At 41.7% G+C, this 19,732-nt stretch overlaps 1 protein-coding gene and 1 non-coding gene across 3 annotated transcripts in view; one reads left to right on the forward strand and one right to left on the reverse strand.

The window, feature by feature from the left end:
* The first annotated feature begins 11,603 nt into the window (after positions 1-11,603).
* On the forward strand, positions 11,604-11,710 carry LOC139187032 (U6 spliceosomal RNA). The gene has a single exon (XR_011570734.1). It is a non-coding gene; the product is annotated as a U6 spliceosomal RNA (small nuclear RNA).
* Positions 11,711-14,899: 3,189 nt separating this feature from the next.
* The window catches only part of MYBL1 (MYB proto-oncogene like 1), a 37,255-nt gene continuing 32,422 nt past the window's right edge, over positions 14,900-19,732 (reverse strand). Inside the window, exons 13-16 of one of the 2 annotated variants that reach the window (XM_019974100.2) lie at positions 19,574-19,690; positions 19,380-19,484; positions 18,757-18,936; positions 14,900-17,533 (exon numbers count right to left, since the gene is read on the reverse strand). In XM_019974100.2, coding sequence (XP_019829659.1) covers positions 17,405-17,533; positions 18,757-18,936; positions 19,380-19,484; positions 19,574-19,690 — 531 coding nt within the window. In that variant the 3' untranslated portion in view covers positions 14,900-17,404. The remainder of the gene's footprint in view (positions 17,534-18,756; positions 18,937-19,379; positions 19,485-19,573; positions 19,691-19,732) is intronic. The other variant, XM_019974101.2, reaches the window with a different exon arrangement.

The following is a 19,732-nucleotide window of genomic DNA, read 5'->3' on the forward strand; positions in this document are numbered from 1 at the left end:
GAATACTGGAGTGGGTTGCCATTTCCTGCTCCAGGGCATCTTCTCGACCCAGGATTGAACACATGTCTCCTACATCTCCTGCATTGGCGGGTGGATTCTTTACCACTGAGCCACCTGGGAAGCCCCTGGAGTTAGTCATAAATGGCCCCAAATGCCCAAATGTGGGCAGTAGGGAGTCAAACAAGAATTTTTGAGAAGAGCAATGACATGACCCTATTTGTGCTTTGGACATTTTATATACTAGGCATTCTTTTCTGGGGAGGGAGGAAGAATTTATGAGACACTCCTATTGCTTCCCAAATTCCCAGCTGAAGACAGTTATCATCCTCTTCTTTTCTGTCTTTCCATCTCCCCAGAGCAGCACTACCCTCACCTTCCTGCCAACCACACAGTTAACAGAAGCTCAGCATTTCAAAGTTACCTGGGGCTGGATGAGACTCCAGCCCCCTGGAGGCCTGACCTGTGGCTTGGGAAGCGGCACCAGTCCCAGTGCCCAGGAAGACTGGCATGGAGCATGGGTGTGCTCTGATGACAAGTTTTTAAACCACCTATTTATCAAAGTCTGAGGTTAGAATTATTATCATTGGACATGTTTACCATCAGAAAGGAGAGGCTGATCAGATAAGAAGCCCCACTTGACAGCAATCTGCTTTCACCGGTACTTGTTTCTGAGTACTTGTTGTTCTAAGAAGAAATGCTCAGGTTTGGGTTGTTTTGTTTTTTTTTTCTGTGAACCTAGTTCCTCTCAGCCAGCTGTTTCTTCTTTCTCCTAACAGCATCACAAAACTTGGGGACTGGATAGAACTGAAGACTCCATCTTGCCAATCCCCTTACTTAGTGGGAAGGCTGAATGACTTGTCCAGCTGCTCTCGGCCAAGCCAGAGGAGAGAATTTTTAAATATACATCAAATGTAAGAGCTAAAGTGCTTAGTCGCTCATTCATGTCAGACTCTTTGCGACTCCATGGACTGCAGCATGCCAGGCTCCTATGTCCATGGGATTTTCCAGGCAAGAATACTGCAGTGGGTTGTCACTGCCTACTCCAGGGATCCCTCACATCCTCCCACCCTTGTTGGAAGCAAGGGCTTGTCTGTGAACCTTGTCCACAAGGCTGTTTTGTGTGCAGGAACAGCCAGCTCCAGCCTCATTCTGGACCATAGGAGGGGCCTCCCAGGAGGCGCAGGGGTGGCAGCACCTCTGACAGCAGAGGCAGGCAGCCCACCTACGGGACCCAGCTTGGACATCTCCACCCATGAACCGAACCCCCAGTCCAGTGAGTGTTCTGAGAGCCTGTTTTCACTCAGAAAAACAGAAATGTAATGGAATTTTTAAACTGTCTAGAAGACAATTTTAAACTAAGAAAACGGAACTGACTCTGCTTGGCCGAGGCCAAAGTACACAGAAGTTGGTGTGAAGTCACTTCTGCGGTGGGAACTCAGTGAGACACGCTCGGTGGCTTCCCAGAGGAGGTGAGAAGGAGGGATTCTCCGTCCTCTGCGTCCTTGTGGAGAATCACTGTATGCGGGGGCTACAGTCCCTCCCCATGAAGTGCTCACAGTGGATAAGGATTATTTCTGAGAAATGCAGGGTTAGGTGGGAAGGTGGGCTCGCCCTGAGCAAAGTGTGGGAAGGGTTTGGGAGCCCCCATGCGTGTCCTCTCTTGGCCCCCTCCGCCCCGCCTCCCCTCCCCAGTAGGGTCCTGTCCGGCCCTCACCTGGTCTGCTTGTCCTCTCATCCTCCCCCCAGGCCTTTGCCAGCACATCTGGGCTGCAGACACAGCTCTCTGCTTAAGTGATAGGTGTGCGGGCGTGCTGGACACCACTGTGGTCTAGACACCGTGTCTAGAGGCACAACAGGGGCCTCTGCAGGGACGCTTAGACCTGGAGAGGGCAAGGCCGGGGAGCAGATGTTCAGAAGACAGAGAGAAGTCTTCACGCAGCGTCCCTCCCCACTTGTCTACTGACTCAAGACAGCGGCGTGCTAGATCTCAGCTTTCCTTTCAGACCCAAACAACGCGGCCTTTGCCACTGGCCTGAGTAAGTCACATTTATTCTAGTTAGAAAGGGACACCCAGGTGATGGAGGCCCCGGGGCCTGTGGCTACAGATAGAGGAAGAAGGCTCCGTTCCATCTTCCTCTACCCGCCCCTCATCTCATATACACACATAGCCCCCCTGCCCCATCTTCTCATGAACACTGGGCTAAGATGTAAATCGGGGGATCCGCCTTGGGGGTCCCGTGTCCCTCCCTCCTCACCACCATCTTTTTTCTCTGCCGGTGCACACCCCCTGGATCCCGCACAAACCCGCCCCTTGTTTGACATCCTGTGCATTGAGTCCTTCTAACAACGGCCAGCCGTGCTCACCGGAGCGCAGATATCGCTCCGTTCCCTGAAAGGCCAGATGGAACCGCCCCCCCCCCCCCCGCCCCCACCCCATTTGTGGGTCCACATCTGACAGCGCACAAGGCTTTTATCTCAGAAGGAAAGAGCCGGGTTCTGAGCGGCAGTCCCGCCCCCAAGCACACACGGAGTCAAAAAGACATTTGTCCACAGGGCCCATCACAGGGAAAACTTCTGTTTTTTTTTTTTTTTTAAGAATTTTCTCTTCCCGCCAAAATGCTTGTTCCCGATGCAGCAGCAGCAGCAGCAGCAGGTCTGTGGAAAGCCTGCCATCTGACCTGCTCACAGGTCCCTCCCCATCTCGAGTCCCATCTGGTGTCTGGTGCGCACAAAGGCCCCCGGCCGCCCCGCCCAGGCCTTTCTGCAGCCGCCACCGGGCGTCAGGTCCCTGGGGCCCGCTCCGCGCGAGGGTCTGGTCCCCGGGCGCCCCTCGGCCTGAAGACCAACAGGTGATGTCAGCGGGTGTCCGAAGTCTGGGACTCACCAGGCGCCGGCACTCATGATTCACACGTGCACGCGCCTCTGACTCAGCAGTTTCCAGCGGCCTGGACTGCAATTCACAAGGAAGGACCCGGGCCCAGACTGCTAAGGAGCCGCAGCACCACCTTTCTGCACAACAGCAGAGAACTGGAAACAACTCCAGATTACCTCGATCATGGAAATAGCCATACTATTAAAAAAAAAAAAAGAAAAAAACACACAACCGTGTAGCGACTGAAGACAATGCTGGAGACCTGTGTCTTTTGGCATCAAAGGCTATCCACAAAAACATTCTTAAATAGCAAGTTTCCAAGTAATATATATAATGTGATTCTACTTTGCTATATAAAATATATACATTTATACATACATTTATATACATGTACATAGAAAAAGTATGTATACCAAGATGTTAACTCATTATTTCTGGATATTGAGTTTATGGCTGATTTTATCTTCCTATTTTTGATCATATTTTCTGATTTTCACACATTTTTCTATAACTGTATAGCAAAAAAAATTTTGTTTTTAATGAATGCTGGAGACAACTTTCTCATTTACTTATAGATACTATTTAAAGCCATGAACTAGAGGAGGAGAAAGTACAGAAGAGAAGGGAGTCCCGGGCTGAGGCCTGGGAACTCCAGTATTTAGAAATTGGATAAAGGAGGAGACAGGAAAGCAATCCGAGGAGAAGCCAGTAAGAAGGGAGAAAAACCAGAAGGATCCCAGAGGCCGAGAGAAAGAACTGGCTCAGGCTCTGTCACGTGTCCTTAAGAGGTCAGGAGAATAAGACTAGGACAGCAAATGGGGCGAGGTGAAGATTTGTTGGATAAGAGGGAGAGCGTGGAACTGGAGTTCTGCAAAGAAATGGGAGATGTGGAGGGCCGTGTTTTCTCAGACATGGAAATATTTCAACATTGTTGTAGGATGATGATAATGATCAGGTTAACCAGGAAGTCAGTGATCCAGCAGCCAGAGATGATGGGCAGAGAAGGATCTGCAAGCGCAGCCAGCTAGGGTGGCTATTCAGCTCCTAGGACAGCCCGCCCCCCACATGGAGAAAGAAAGCAGAGCTTAGGTGAGCACCAATGCAGGCAGCATGGTAGGTGTGGCAAGGGGAGATGAGTTACTTCTAGGATGTATAGCAGCTGCTTGAGGTGGGTGACATCGATGGACACTTTACAGATCAGTTGGCACGGTTATGTGTTTGCCTGTACGTCCCCATCTCCTTCATTTGTATCATGGCCTAGGGAAATACTTCCCTTTGCCACTCTTTCTCCATCAGCAAGCCTTTATCACTACATCGTGAAGAGTAACAGCAAAAGAGACTGATTAAAAGACTCAAAATCACAAATAAGTTCCCACAAGATCTACAGGAAGTATAGATGTCATCATTTATTTATGTGTGTCTCCCTGGTGACATCATGCACTTTCTCCTTTAGAAAGTGAACAGTAAACCAATATGAAAGTATAAATTACATTTACTACTTTATACGAGCTAACTGATGTTTATCAACCACGCGCTGGTGTGTTGCCCTTCCTGGGTCCTGGGAGGGAGCAGACATGAATGTGATGTGGAGGAAGATGAGCTGTGGACCCAGAGCACAGGACTTCCAAGCCCAAAGATGGGGGCTTGGATAAGAGCAAAAGCTTTACATTATTACAATTACAATTCTCATATCCAGCTTTTTTTTTTTTTTAACTTGATGTTCTGTTTATACTTCTCTGTTTCTACATGGTCTGAAAATAGAACAGGCTTTGGAATCAGAAGTTCAAAACATAGTTCTACCTCTCATCGCCTATCTTCAAAGGCAGATGTAGGTCTTAAGGGGCCCAAAGCTTAGGGGCTTCTCTTTAAGAACACAAACTTGAGAGCAGAATTGAATATTTCTTTGAAATGAAGAAGGAAATCACAACACATTTCCAGAGATTTCAATCTTGCCTTCTGAGATCTCTTTAGACAATTTATCAGAAACATTTATGCAGAGATGCTCACTGATTACAATCTGTTTCCACCCCACCCCACTGGGGTCCTGACCCCCTAACAATGTGACTACCACCCTCTTGGGGCCCTTGCAAGTGGGGGCCCTGATGTTCATTTACTTTATAGTAAGTCTACCTTTGTCTGTGTGATCTGGGGCAGGTCAGACTTCTCTGATCCTCAGTTTGCTCATCTACAAAATGGAATCGTAATAGCTACCCATGAAGGTTGCTGTGAAGACCAAGTGAAATAGTTCAGAAATCAGGGCTGGAACCTATGGGGATTGCACACCCTGATTCTTATTCCTCTAATGCCAGTGACTGGGAGATGGAGGCGAGGTACGCGACACTGTATACTGTGCCGGCTCCTCAGAGAGACCAGTTTCCTTCCAGTTTACAGTCATCTTTTAACAATTGCTGCCTGCCTTTCTTATGCCACTCGTAATGGATTTTTAGACTAATAGATTTTGTGAGCTTTTATTAATTCCTCCAGCAATTTAGAGTTAAAGGAGGAACTAGGTAAAGCCATCATTTATGTGGCTCATCCCGCTTAATTATTTCTTCTAAAATCAACGGCCAAAAAAAAAAAAAAATTTTTGTTTTTGGACGCATTGATGCAATTAGAAAAATGTTAAAGGACTCAAGAGATTCAACGGCTCTGGCCTGTGAGCAGACGGACCATTCATAAGTTTGTAGTTTCTAATTCAGAGCAGTCTCAGATGAATTTCCTGCCCAAGCTGGTCTGCTTAGGGAACAAAAGCCTGGAGATGTGTCTGCTTCACGCCCCATTGGCAGTGCACACTGCCAGGGCTGGCCTCTCTGGTGGCCCGTACTCATCAGAGGGACCCGCCGCCCTTAGCGATTCGGCTTTTACAAATCACTGCAGGGAAATCCAGTTTGGACAACACAGAAGCGCGTCCCTTCATACCACTGGGACTTCGCCACAGTCCTTTATATCTTTAACCCACAAAGGTTTCAGTGAACTATTTCCAATTCCTGTAGCTTCATCAAGAAAAGTACCCCCTTCTGGGGCCAACTTTTCCAAGATGCTAAAGTCTTAAGGTGACCACAAAAGTAGTCCATCAGCGACTGATTTCACACTTTACAACATAGATCCCTCCAAGGATCGGTTTCATGCGGCTGCATTTTACCTGATATCCTCTGGCTTTGATAAACAGGGGTTAATTAGGCATCTGTGAAATAAAACACAACCTGGGCACCCCACCAGGCAAGAGATGCTAAGTGTCTCATTTTAAACGACTCACCTCGGTTTTAGTTCTGCCTTTAATGAAAAGAAAGAAAGAAAGAAAAAAAAAAAAAGCTGCAGTTACAGCTTCTCCAGCCTGAAGAACTTCTCCAGTAACCTTGCCTTATATAACAAAGAAAGAAGGAATGGAGCCAGAGGACGACACGCTGGGCGGGAACGACAAACAGATGATCTTAACTACGAGGCTTAGCCCCATCTTCCAAGCAGATCAGACTAATGAGAGAGAGGATGGGAGAGATACCACCTCAGTGCTGGAGAGAGGAGGCAATAAACCAGTTCACTGATTTTAAAGAGTGGGTGGTGAGGCATAACTATCACTTCCCAGGATTTTTCTAAGACTACAGTTTTCTCTTTCATAATGAAAAAAAAAGAAGAGTATATTTTAAAAATATTTGGAGATAATTGAATACTTATAAGCAAATGTCCTTAAATACGGAAAGAAAACGTCTGGTAACGGCGCCTTCTGTTAGAGAGAAAATTGACCTCAAATTTTAAATTAAATTTTCCAAAAGCTTCAACCCAGGTTTCTCCCCCACATCTTGAATTTTGGCTTTCATATTCTTCAAACGTTAGGCTGACCTGATTTTTCTTTCCGGTTACATCAGTGTAACTTGATGAATAGTGATTCCTAATAAGGAGAGTGTGCCCAACCTTGTTAAAAAAAAAAAAAAGTTAAGAAAGAAACTAAAATACCATAACAGAAAAAAAGAGCATTTAAGATAAAGTCCAAACAAAATTTTTAAATATAAAATTCATCTTATAAGGGGCTATCTGGATAGCTTCTTTTCATTGACTACAATTTCTGAGCATTGTGTGATTTATATATTATATTCACTCCATTATTAAAAATTTGTCCATGGCTACATATTTGCTACAAATGCAACAGTTCACACTGTTATAGCACCCTAATGACCCCACCCCCCCAATACATCAATGTGCAAATTCCCAGAACCTGCAAACATGTTACCTTACATGGTGAAGCAGACTTGGCAGATGTCATCAAATTAAGGGTCTTGACTTGGGGACCTTAATCAGCCTGGATTATCCAGATGGACCCAATGTAATCACAAAGGTGACAGAGGGAGATTTTGTCCAGATAGAGGAATGTCTGAGGGATGTAGCAAGATGACAATTCCACCAATCACTCCTGGTTTTGAAGATCGAAGAAGGGGCTGTGCACCAAGAAATGCAGGCAGCCTCTTGGAGCTAGAAAATGCAAGGGAATAGATTTCCTCCTAGAGCCTCCAGATGCAATGTAGGCTTTCTGACACCTTGACTTTAGTCCATTGACACTGACTTCAAATTTCTGACTTCAAGACTGTAAGATAATAAATCTGCATTGTTTTAAGCGACTAAATGTGTGGTATTTGTTACAGCAGCAATAAGAAATTAATACTCAGAGTAAGTGTATTAATTCCCATTTTACAGAGAGAGATCTAAGATCTTTCAAACTTCTATGATCCAAAATAGTTAGCAGTGACTTGAATGAGCTGATATTGTTACCAAAGTAGGTCTGTTGGCCAATGCACAGCAAACCAAAGACTGAGATGCCAAGTTTCCCAGCCAAGAAAGAATTTATTACAAGGCAGCCAAATGAAGAGCTGGGAGAACAAGTCTCAGCTTCACCTCTCTGAAGTCGAGGGAGCTGGGATACTTATGAGATAAGCAGGGAGGTCTCAGGTGTGTGGAGAAGTGATTGGAGGCAGGGGAGAAGGCACGGGTATATTTGGGTTACATACTTCTGCACATCCAAAAATGAAGGCACTTAGCAGGATCTTAGGATGGAGTTTCCCAATCCTCTGATGTCATTCATCAGGCACCTACACAGGCCCAGTTTTAGGGTCAGTGGTCCCATCCAGCCTTAGCCAGTTGGCACTGGACAAGAGCTAACTCCATATTCCTGTAAAACAACTAGGCTGTGTGAACCTAGGAAGGCATAAAATTAAAGACAGGAAAAAAATAAAGAAAATAGAATGAAAATGAGCTTAAGCAGGGAAGGCAGTTTACAAGCAGAGGAGTTTTAATAAGCCATTTTCCTAACTGTAGCTTTGCAGGACAAACTCAAATCCTGGTAGCCACCAGCTTCCATTCACTCTCTGGGGTGAGAGAGTGAATATTTCAATATTTCAATATTCCTTGAGCAGGAATGACCAGATTATGGGCAAGAGCCAGGTGGGTCATAAAAACCAACCAACCTAGAAGTTAAAATTGTCTAAAAAAAATCCATAATCTAATGAGACCCTTCACTTATTATTACATTGGGTATTTGTGGGGTTTTTTTACATTATTTTTAACAAAAGAATTTACCTAATAACTTTTTTTGTCTTTCAAGTCATTTGGAAAAAAAAAAACAACACTATTTCAATAAACTCTAGAGTTCTATGGGATTTAACGATAATAGTAAACACAGTATGTTGACAATTAAAATAACTGATAAGGCCCTAATAGTATATGTTGGGCTTGATTTTTCTAGATTCAATATATAGTGACCAACTGTACTTGTTGGGAAGGAAAGTTCTGCCAGAAGCAGCTAGAGTTGGTAACTGAGAACCAGAAAAGTCAAAGAGCTTTCCTGGGAGGTGGCATTCCTTCTTCCAACACTCCCCACAGGTGACCTCCTGAAACTTTGAAAGATGCTGAGGTCACGTTCAGGCATGCACCCTACACACCCTGTAGTTATGGCCTCTGAGCTTAGAATGCAGTGTCTCAGTGGATGCAACAGAAGCCTCTGAAACCTGCCTGATGAGGGGGAGTGCAGACTGGAGGTGTGTTCAACATGGAGCCTGGATAGCAAATGCCAGCCAATAATTTTAGCCTCATTCTGTTCATATTCTTATATTTTATCTCCCTATTTCTCTCTGGAGAGATTCTGCTCAAACCTCATTTCCCTGGGGAAATCTTCTCTGCCTGACCACCCATCTAGTCAGATCCCTTCGTTAGAGACATTCATAAAACATGGCATTCTTTTCCCTCAGAATGTTCCTCATGGTTTGTGGTCATATACTCTTTAGGTGGTTACTTGCTTAGTGTGTCCCTCTCCCCACTAAACACTAAATCCTAAAAGACTGGAACCAGGTCCAATCTGTCTCTACTAGTTCATGGTTATGGTTTAACATCTGTTGAGTGAATGAATGAATGAGGAACCTACAGTGTGGATCCAGGCTCCCCTCCTCACCCACTAACAAACACTTGGCTAACCTATAATGAAGTCAGTGTAGGTGAGGCAAAATAAAACCAGAAGACAACACTCGAACAGGGTGTCCCCAGCCTTGGGGATCCAATGCCTGATGATCAGAGGTGGAGCTGATGCAACAATAATAAAGTGCACAAGAAATGTAATGCACTTGAATCATCCAAAAACCATCCTCCCCTCCCCAGTCTGTGGAAAAATTGTCTTCCACGAAACCGGTCCCAAAAAGGTTGGGGACTGCTGCTCTAGAACATTTAGAAAATATTTGTTGAGGGCTTGGTGGGAGCTGGAACTCTTCAGAGAGCTGCAAATACAGGAGAGGAATTAAAGCATACATAAAAAGATACGACAAAAAACAGAAATAATGACAACCACCAGGGAGGGGCAGTGAGGACTCAGAAGAGGCAAAGTGACTTCCAGCGGGTATCATCCTGCCTAGTTCACGAACCACCTTTCTTGATAGTGTTCCATACTCCCTTGCCCCTCGGTCCTTCAGCTGCACCCATTTGGCAGATGGACATGCTGTGGTCTTCCTCTGCTGCTGCGCCTGATCACCCTGCCTGGATGCCAGGCAGGGCAGACCCACATGGCTATGTCTTGGTGCAGAGCCCTGCCTATGGCCACGCACTCAGCCCAGGTGATGGGCAGAGCTGGGTGAACACAAAAGATCACGACCTTGACCCATCTAGCCGAAGGGCCTGAACTCACCTGCCAACCTAAAATAAGTCCTTGAAGCTGCCTGGCAGTTCCCCTGGGTGCCCCTGATCAAATCCCTTCCCCAGTCTTCTCAAGGATTGTTTCAGAAATCCTTTATTCTCCTAAGATCTCTGATGGTGCTTCCCACTGCAACCATTCCTCCTTTTCTCTCTCAGAAGACCTCGACTCTTGTTCTGCAAAGAAACTGAAGTCAAAGAATGTTCTCTGCTGAGGTGAATGCTGGCCCAAGGCAGGCCCCCTTCCTGGGGAGCCCATTTCTGGTGACAGGCCCAAGAAGACCTGGGTTCCTCTCCGGAGGAGCCTCATAGGTCCCCATGGAGATGGCAAGGCCTGCATCTCCCTCTGCCCAACCCTGCCTTCTCCCCCGCCTCCTTCAGGCGTTGGGGACAAGAGCACCCCCTGGTTCATGGCCTGCCTGCCAACCTCCACCGTGGTCCGCTTCCCAGGGAACTCGGGTTCTCCCCACTCTTCCCTCAGGAGCCTTCTCTGCACAGTCCTCTTCCTCCCCCATCTCACCTTCAGCCCCTCTGGCCTTGCAGTCTGCATGTGGACACTAGCTCCCTTGGTGGCGCTTTAACCCACAGGTCCTTGCTCTTTTCTACCTGATTGCCTCGTGCCTATCCGTCTGCCAAGCTTCCCAGGTGGCGCTAGTGGTAAAGAACCCACCTGCCAATGCAGGAGACATAAAAGATGCGGGTTCAATCCCTGGGTCCGGAAGAGTCTCTGGAGGCGGGCCTGGCAGCTCACTCCAGCTGAGTCGGACACGACTGAAGTGACTTAAGCAGTCACGCACACACTTTCCATCTGCCAGGTCTCACTTCAAACATAATTTTCTCCTGAGGAAAAAGATCAGTTTCCTTTGTCACAGCCTCCCATGAAAGGTGTTTCTCTCCTGAAGTTGTTCTGCTGTGGCCTAAAATAGGTAGTGTTTCTTCTGAATTACAAAACATTTTTTTCTGTAAATTCCTAGTGATTGAAAACTGCACTGCTCAGTGTGGTAGCCACTGACCACATGACTACTGAGCCCTTGAAACGTGGCTGGCTGGGGCTTAGTTGTGTGTAAAATGCACACTGGATTTCAAAGACTCAGAATGGAAAAAAAATGCAAAATACCTCACGAATAATGTATATTAATCATATGTTAAAATGATAATATTTTGGACATATTGGGTTCGATAAAATATCTTATTGAACTTTTCAACATGTAGTAGAAGCCCTCTTAGCTGACATCATTTGCACGCATTGTTAATTGAGTAAAAGCGTTAAATAACCTGGAGAAGGCCTGTGTGGGGAATTTGGAAGGAAGGATGTGGGTCAATTAGATGGGTGAATTATGTGAATGTTTGCTTATAGAACATCAATGCTAAATAAACAAGGTAACAACACATTGTGCTACCAAGGGATGCAACTGGCAGAGTTAACTAACTAGGGGACTACATTAGACAGAGCTGTAATTCATTGAATGTGGAAATTTCAGTGGGATGGGAGTAAAAGCTTGAACTTTAAGGTGGAGGCTAGGTTCAACTGTGGACTTTTATGAGGGATTATAACAAGAGTATTCATTCAGTGCTCACTTTGGCAGCACATATACAAAAATTGGAACGATACAGAGAAGATTAGCATGGCCCCTGCACAAGGATGACATGCAAATTCGTGAAGTGTTCCATATTTTTTTTTTTAAAGAGTATTCATTCAGTGGAGTAGAGAAAGCTCTTACATGTAAACTTTTGGTATATTTGGTATATACAGACCAAAGAAGTAGTCCACACAGTTCACTTATTCCATGCAGAAATTTAACAAATATTTACCAGAAGAAATGGGCCCAACATATGCTAGAGAATAACAGTGAAACACCCATAACAGGGCTAGCATTGTAGATGCTTACAAGTACAGTAATCACAGGAACAGGCAAGGAATAACTCATTACATTTGTATTTTCCTCTACTATCCAAACTAGATTTTTTTTAAACATGTTATTGAAGTACAATGTATATAAACACAGAAAAGTGCACATATAATAGTAGAGCTTGAATCCATCCATCAAATCAGCACCCAGAGAATTCCCTGGCAGTCCAGTGGTTAGGACTCCACATTTTCAGTGCCAAGACCTGGGTTCAATCCCTGGTTGGGGAACTAAGAGTCTACAAGCCATGAGGTGTGGTCCTTCCTCTTCCTCCGCCACACACAAAAAAACCCCAGCACCCAGAGCAAGAAATGGAGCATTGCAGCACTCCAGGGGCCCCCCTCCCAGGCTCCCTTCAACAACCCCCCAAGCCTACTATACACTAGTTTTGTTTGTTTTTATACTTTTATAGAAATAGAAAAGTATTTTGTGCCCTGTGCTTAAAGAATCAACTCAAATCTCAGACGTCTGAATGAATCTCAGCTTAGCATTGTACTGAGTTTGGACAAGCCTCTTAATCCAAGCCTGCTTCCAAATTCACAGAAGTGGGTTATAAAATGTTTACCTAATAGTTGTTGGTAGGATTAAATGAGGTCATGTATGTTACTGGCATATGGTTGCAACTGTTACTTGTACACAAACTTTTAGCCTGTGAACTTCCTGGGGTGGAAGGCACCTGGGCACAATTCTCCAGTTTAAAGGGAAAACCCACACTATCTGGGCAATGACCCACCATTCCCTTATTCTCAAATGAAACTTGGCTACTTGATCTATCTCACTTTTGGCCAAATGGAGTAGAGATGCTATTTCTGTTACATACTATTCATCTGCCCTTCTCAAACATCAGCTTCCTCAAGGGAAGGGTCATGCCCTATTTACCATAGTTCCCTAGTGCCAGGTCCTGTAAGCATGCAGCTAAGTACTGGTTGCTAGTTGAACAAATAAGTGCTAACTGTATTGAGTCTCAGGAAATTATGTCAGAATGTTATCCAAACTTTGGCAAAAGTACAGTAGTAAAACCAGAGTAGTCGATCTCCCTCCTTCTTTCCCTGTGCTGGCCAGAAAAATCTACTCAAAGTTAGCACATTCTGTACTTGGAACTTGAATAAGCACACCAGATCTGAGGTCTTCAAAACTAAGGGCAGGAGAGTACACTGCTTTTAACATGGAGTTTGCTCAAACTCAATGTACTGATGCCAAGATATTAAAGTTTTCAAAAACACTCTCTTCCCAACGTGTCAGCCATGAATAATTTTTTTCCTGCTATACTTTATCTTGGTTTTCTACCAATATTTTTAACATCTTGACCTTGTTTAAAATAAAAAACAGCCAGGGAAGGGGAAGTAATGCTCCCCTTCCCTGCTCTTATGGAACTGCATTTGGTTGTTTTATCCTCCACTACCTAATTAAAAATAACTTTTCACTTCTCATAGAGTCACAGAGTGGGAAGTACCTCTTCAAAACCTTCCATCTGTTTTATATTACAATTAAAAGTCTGATTGGCTGGCAAGCCTACTGCTCTATAACTAGATAAATCAGGCAGGAAATCACATGGTTATAAAAGGAGCTCAAAAGATTTTTAACAAAATAATAGCTGACTATAAAGCAAAACTAAGAAACCCAAGCTATTCACAACCCATTGTGTAAAACAAATATGGTTAATATTTCCTAAGAGTCAAGACTATTTTTTAACACTCTTTCAATTTAACACTTCCTGAGACTCCCTAAGCACCACAGTAGATGCAGGAGTTATAAAGAGCAATTCCTACTCTTGAAAACATAAAGTCTAATGGGAAAGTTTTACGGAGGCACCAGGATAATCAGGAAATGACACATACCTGTGCCCTGAAGGCTGCGTAGGATTCTAACAGGCAGGGAGACAAAGAGAAGCAGCAATGAGGGGAGGCACGAAGGCAGAAGCATGCATACATTGTTCCTGAAAGATCCAGGTCGCCAGATCCAGATTAGGAAGTGAAGGAGAATTCTTGTTATTTAGGCAACAAACTGTGGAAGGTCTGTGAACAGGAGAGGTGATCCAATCTCTGTGTGTTTTCATATGTTTCTTTACCCTCACGGGAGAAGGAAATGGCAACCCACTCCAGTATTCTTGCCTGGAGAATCGCAGGGACAGAGGAGCCTGGTGGGCTGCTATCTATGGGATCAGAGTCTGACACGACTGAAGTGACTTAGCAGCAGCAGCAGCAGCAGCTTGTAAGCAGTTGTCTTTCCTCTCAGGACTTACATTTCACACTGTAAATTAAGTGTTTTGAGTTCATGTGTCAGTCTCACTCACTTGATACAGACATTCCAGTGAGGGGTAAACTCATTTTAGTCTCTTAATCTGATGGGTTAATCCATCAGATTTCTAAACCTAGAAGGCTAACGGTAAAATCTGGATGGTGACATTGCCTAAGGTGATATAATACTGCACAAACCTGTCTGGGTGACCGTCGGCCATGCCTAGGTGACACCCTGATGTCACAGAACAATTTCTTGATACTTCTGGAGAATGGAGAGCAGAGTGGTAAGTGCAATAATCTAAGTCAGAGATGAAGTAATGGAATTAGAGCTGAGCCTTTCAGTGGGCTAAGATTTTAAAACAGATTTCAACGTGGAAGGTTAGAGAGAGGCACAAGGTTTCTCGGTGAGTGATCGAAGGGAAAGTAACACCACTAAGAGAACAAAGGAGGCGCAGGTTCAAGCTGGAGAAAAAGAGAACATCCGACATTTAAGGTGTTGACAGAAGAGTCACATGGAAATCTCTAAAGGCAGTTGAAAATATGGCTCTAAATGAGGCTCAAGAATTGGAAATGTATTTTCATTTCTTGAGTAAAGAGGTCAAGTTGTGTTAACAGATGAAATCACCTGAAAGGAGAAAAATGGTTTAAGCACAGAATATTGGGTTAAGTCCTTCAAGGGTCAGTCAATACAAAATCTGAGTGGAATAAGCAATGCCATGACAGCTTGTACACAGATGCTTTATTTTGGATGTTAACAGTCAACATTGTATGCAAGATTCTCTTACAATGGAAAGTTTTTTCCCATACATCAAAAAACTCAATTTAGTCAGGGTAATGGCTGTATTAATGCGAAAACCTTACAACAAAATGCAGTATTATATGTGTAGTCAGTTTCCATGCAAGTATGGCTGCTACATGTTATGTCTGGCATTTTTAACATACTGAAAGAAATTCAAATTGAACACAACAGTATAAAAGGTGATTTAAGATGCCTGACATGTTTAAGATGAAAAAATCTTCTTGCAAAAAGCAACAAAGCAGTTAACTGGAGGATTCAACCAATACCAACCGAAATATGTACTATGTCCAAAAATCCCAAGCTTATCTGCAATATATTACATGTGGGATAATTTAATGCTCAAAAAAAACTATGCTTTAAAAAAATATAGCTCTTCCAAGATATTATACTTTGGTAATTGGAGACTATGTACATCCAAACCAGCCAAGGGCTACATTAAAAAAAAAGAAAAGATAAAAGGGAACCATTATGTGCTATTAGTTCAAGGTAACTGAAATTGAAATGATCCAGTATGATTTTGCTACAATCATTGGTTTTACAAAGTGAAATTTCTGTGAGAAGTTCATTAATTAGGAAGCAATCAACATACTTAACAAACATGCTAGGAAGATTCAAATTGGTTCATCTATTTGTTATCAACAAGGCATAATCTTAGTACCACACATTTTCTTCACTTCTCACTACATATAATATGCAAAAATGAGCAAGTAGATTTAAATAGCTTAAAATCCTTTTAGGTCTACTGTTCAAAAGCTAGGCATTAAAATACTTCGTTTTCCATTTCCATCAACAGAGAATCTTAAGCTGTTTTTGTTTTAAGGCAGAGCATTTTGGTATTTGCAAGAATTTGCCTGGTAATGGTTGATTCCATTAAGTTAACTTGAGAACTTGCCATCATCATACTTTTTATGTTTTCACACAGTGCAAGTGGTGGTCGCTCTTTCCTTCTCTCATAGCAGCAAGCCGACTCTGCTATTTTCTATAGCAGCATACTTCAGGAGTGGAGAGGGAGAGAGTGTGTCAATTACAAATAATTACAACTACAGTGTACAATTCTATTTACCTGTCAGTGTTTAAGTTGACAGCATACCATTATATGTTTCAAAAAATTACATAAAATCTCTACACAAAAGCAAATAAAGACATTCTTTCAAGAAGAAATAAAGTAAGTGCAAACACCTAAAACAGGCAACTGAAGCAACTGTTGTAACCTGTAGAGAAACACAAAACATTTATAAAAGGACAAATATTTTTATAAATAAAAGATAATGTTCTCTACTTCTTAAACATTGAGTAAATATAATAAACTTCTAAGTGCAGACTGTTTTTAGGGACCAAAGTACCATATTATTTTTTTAAACAAAATGCAAAAATTTCAAACAAATATACAAATCACCAGATTAATTTATATGACCCCCCATATAATTTAAAAAGAAAATATTAAATTATTATTTAGTACATTTTTAGAACTACTTTATAACCAACATGATTTAAAGGACATAGTGCAATATTTAGGTAGATGTGACATACAGTATAGATACTGAATTCTTTGCAGCTATAACTTACTACTGTTTCATATTAAAAGTCAAAATTGTTCTTTACTATGTTATCTGTAATAACAGGAAACAACATTGGCTTCTAGACACCCTGTATAGGTTTAAATATCTACATTTAAGCTTTAAAAATGAAAATAAATTATAAAAACAGATTTCTTTCCAATTTACAAAGTTTTCCTGCTCCTACATACTGTACAATACATTCAACAAAACTCTCAGCTCTTCTGAGATTTATGGAGAAAATACTGACTCTTTACCAATAAGGAAAAAACATTTTTGCAATGCCTTTTGTTTTGAGGACTACGCTCAAATAAATACATTTAACACTGTAGTTAATTTTACTATTTTTTTAAAAATACCAAAAATTAGTAGTGCAACTTTTATTCTTTTAAATGCCTTCCCACTGTGTTTCTCTGTAAATGGTAGCCTAAGTAAATCAGCAGATAGGCAAAAGTACTTCATAAGGCCATGTGTGCTTTCTGTATAGAGACTAATTTCAGAAATCACACATACTCATAAGACCTATCTATAACAAAACTGCAGCATCAGGAGAGTAGCAACATATATCTTCTGAAGAAAAGATGTGAGAATTTACTTTCAGAATATCCTTGAACATTCTAATATGATTTCCCCATCTTGTTCTTTAAAAACATTTTTAAAAATCTCATGTCTTAAAAAAATAAATTATGAAATTGCCTACTCCTTACTTAAGTGCCTAGCTTTCTGGTTGCCCAATATGACAAAGGATACAAACCGTTTTAGGGCTGTTTTAAAACTTTAAAAACAATCAACAAAAAAATTTCATTGCAGCTTAACTTAGTATAGAATCTAGTAAGGGAGTGGGGGCATTTCATCAATCTTAGTAACAATCACAGTATGAGAGCTCTTGAAGTGCTGCCTGTAGCTGTATAAGTACTCAAATATCTTCTTGCTTGTTCAGTCATGATAAGTTGGTCTTCTGTTTTCCCATAAACCACTGTTTCCCATTCACAAGTTGACTAGGAAGGAAATATTAATAGTGATGTGAAAACCGCTAAGAAAACTATCCATTCTACTTCACAATTAAGACTTTTAAAAAATCAATTAATTGATTGGATATTTGATAAGTAATTACTATAAAATGTTTTTGACAATGGCATTGTGATTCTTTTTAAATAACAATGTTTCAAAATCATATACTGTTTATGATCAATTGTTAGTCAATGTTTTCGCCATATACAGGCCTGTGAAGGAAGTTTAAAGTTCTATTTCCACAACTGCCCCTCAAATCAACTCTGGTTTATTTTTAAATTGGAGTATATAGTTGCTTTACAAAATCAGTCTGAGCACAGAAATATCAATCTTTACTGCTTCAAAGTTTTGCAAAAGATATAAAGAGGATATAATGTCAAAAAATGAACCGAGAATGCTTTATGTCTTACATTTGTTTTCCTCTATTATCAAGGTTACTACTGTATAGGTATGACCTCCTATGTAATAAATTTTCCTGAAAAGTTCTGTGTTAAACACTGGTAAATCAGATCACTTTAAATGAATTCAGAGATTGTGCTGCACGGCTCTGTGAAGAGCAGCGGCTCAATAAGGAGAGGAGGCGCCACACGTCTGACTGCCAGAGATGTTTTCAAGGAATGCTTGAATGTCAGGAACGCTAGTCCTGCGGTCATTGTAGCGTAAAGAAGATAACTTTTTCCTCAGTGACCTCTCAAATTCTCTAGGTTAAATTCTTAAGTACAGTAAAAAAATTTCCAGCTTTCATTTGCAGCGACATAATGGCTGCACAGTATCTGAAAAAAACCATTTTATTTTACACTATGAGCCAGAAAGTTCACTGGAAACCATTATATCAACAAAATCAAGTTGAAACTGCTTCCAACCACTTACCCTTTAAAAGTTGTAATTCAGGCTACAATTATTTATTACAGAAGAAGAGGTGCCAGAAATAGATTTAGGAATTTTTAGTTTAAGAATGAAATAGTGCTTAAGAAATCACCAGGAGAGTCCCCAGTTATAATTCCAGGTGTTTACTTTATATGTGCCCTGATGAGTGAGTCTCTCAGAAACCCAAATCTAGTTTGAGTGACAAAACAATGGTGAATGTCTAGTTACTGGTATAGTCAATTTTGAATTTAAAAGAAAAAGTATGATTTGTGATCAGTAGGTCCAACGTGATAACTGAATACACAACAACAAAAGTCACTGAAAGAAATTTATAAATTCATACCTGAAGATTCTTTTCCAATGTGACAACTTTGGAAGTGTTAGGGTTTGGTTTCTTTTTATTAAGTGTATATGTTTTGTTGGTTGAATTTATATCTTGTTTTTCAGGAGTCAAGTTGCACCTATTGTCATGTATTTCCAATAATGGTATCATTAATAAAGATGTTGTAAATATATTTTCTGACTAAGAGAAAAAAGAAAGAGGAAAATAAAATAACTAATTCAAAAATGGAGACAAACAGAAGGACTATGGAGTAAGTGGTAGTGGAAATCCTGTGCATGTCCCTCCAAGAAAGCTTTTGCTCCGATGAAATTTCTAGCAATGTAGCAAAAATAAATATTTAAGAGGTGAACCAAAGATAAATACTGAAATTTCAAGCTTTGAGGACTACCACTCTTTGACATCATACGTAAGAGAGCTAACTTCTCTCAAAACAAAACAAATATAAAAAGCAAGGATGTGAATGAAATATTCTCTACAGTTAACTGTTTCTCTCTGAATTAGGCTGAACACCACCAATGGAAACCCTCTATGATCTCTAATGAATTAACCACAAAATGAGTAAAGCACAAGAACCACTAGAGCTTAAAGCAACCATCTTAATATAAGGAAAATCCTTTACAAACCTGCAAGTCTGAAAGGTCTTCATTTAACAGTTGAGTACCTGGTTCTTCTTTTTCCCAATTATCTAAGATTAGTGATTTTCTGACCTTCTTGACAGAAGCAGTATGCTAGAATGAATAATTTACAATAGGGACATTATGGCCAAGTCACTGGAACATGATAAAGACTTTTATCAACAACAATACTAAAAGATCACCTCTTGCTTGCAGCTTTTGTAAGCAGGTTCATCTTCCTCTTTGAGGAATATGTCTGTTCCAGTTTCTTCTTTTAAAACTTCTCGAATATCTTCTTCCAAGAAGGCAAGTGGCTGTGACTAAATTATTTTTAAAAGGAGTTTTAAAAAGCCTTTTATAGC

Source organism: Bos indicus, chromosome 14 (assembly GCF_029378745.1).
Source record: "Bos indicus isolate NIAB-ARS_2022 breed Sahiwal x Tharparkar chromosome 14, NIAB-ARS_B.indTharparkar_mat_pri_1.0, whole genome shotgun sequence".
NCBI lineage: Eukaryota > Metazoa > Chordata > Mammalia > Artiodactyla > Bovidae > Bos > Bos indicus.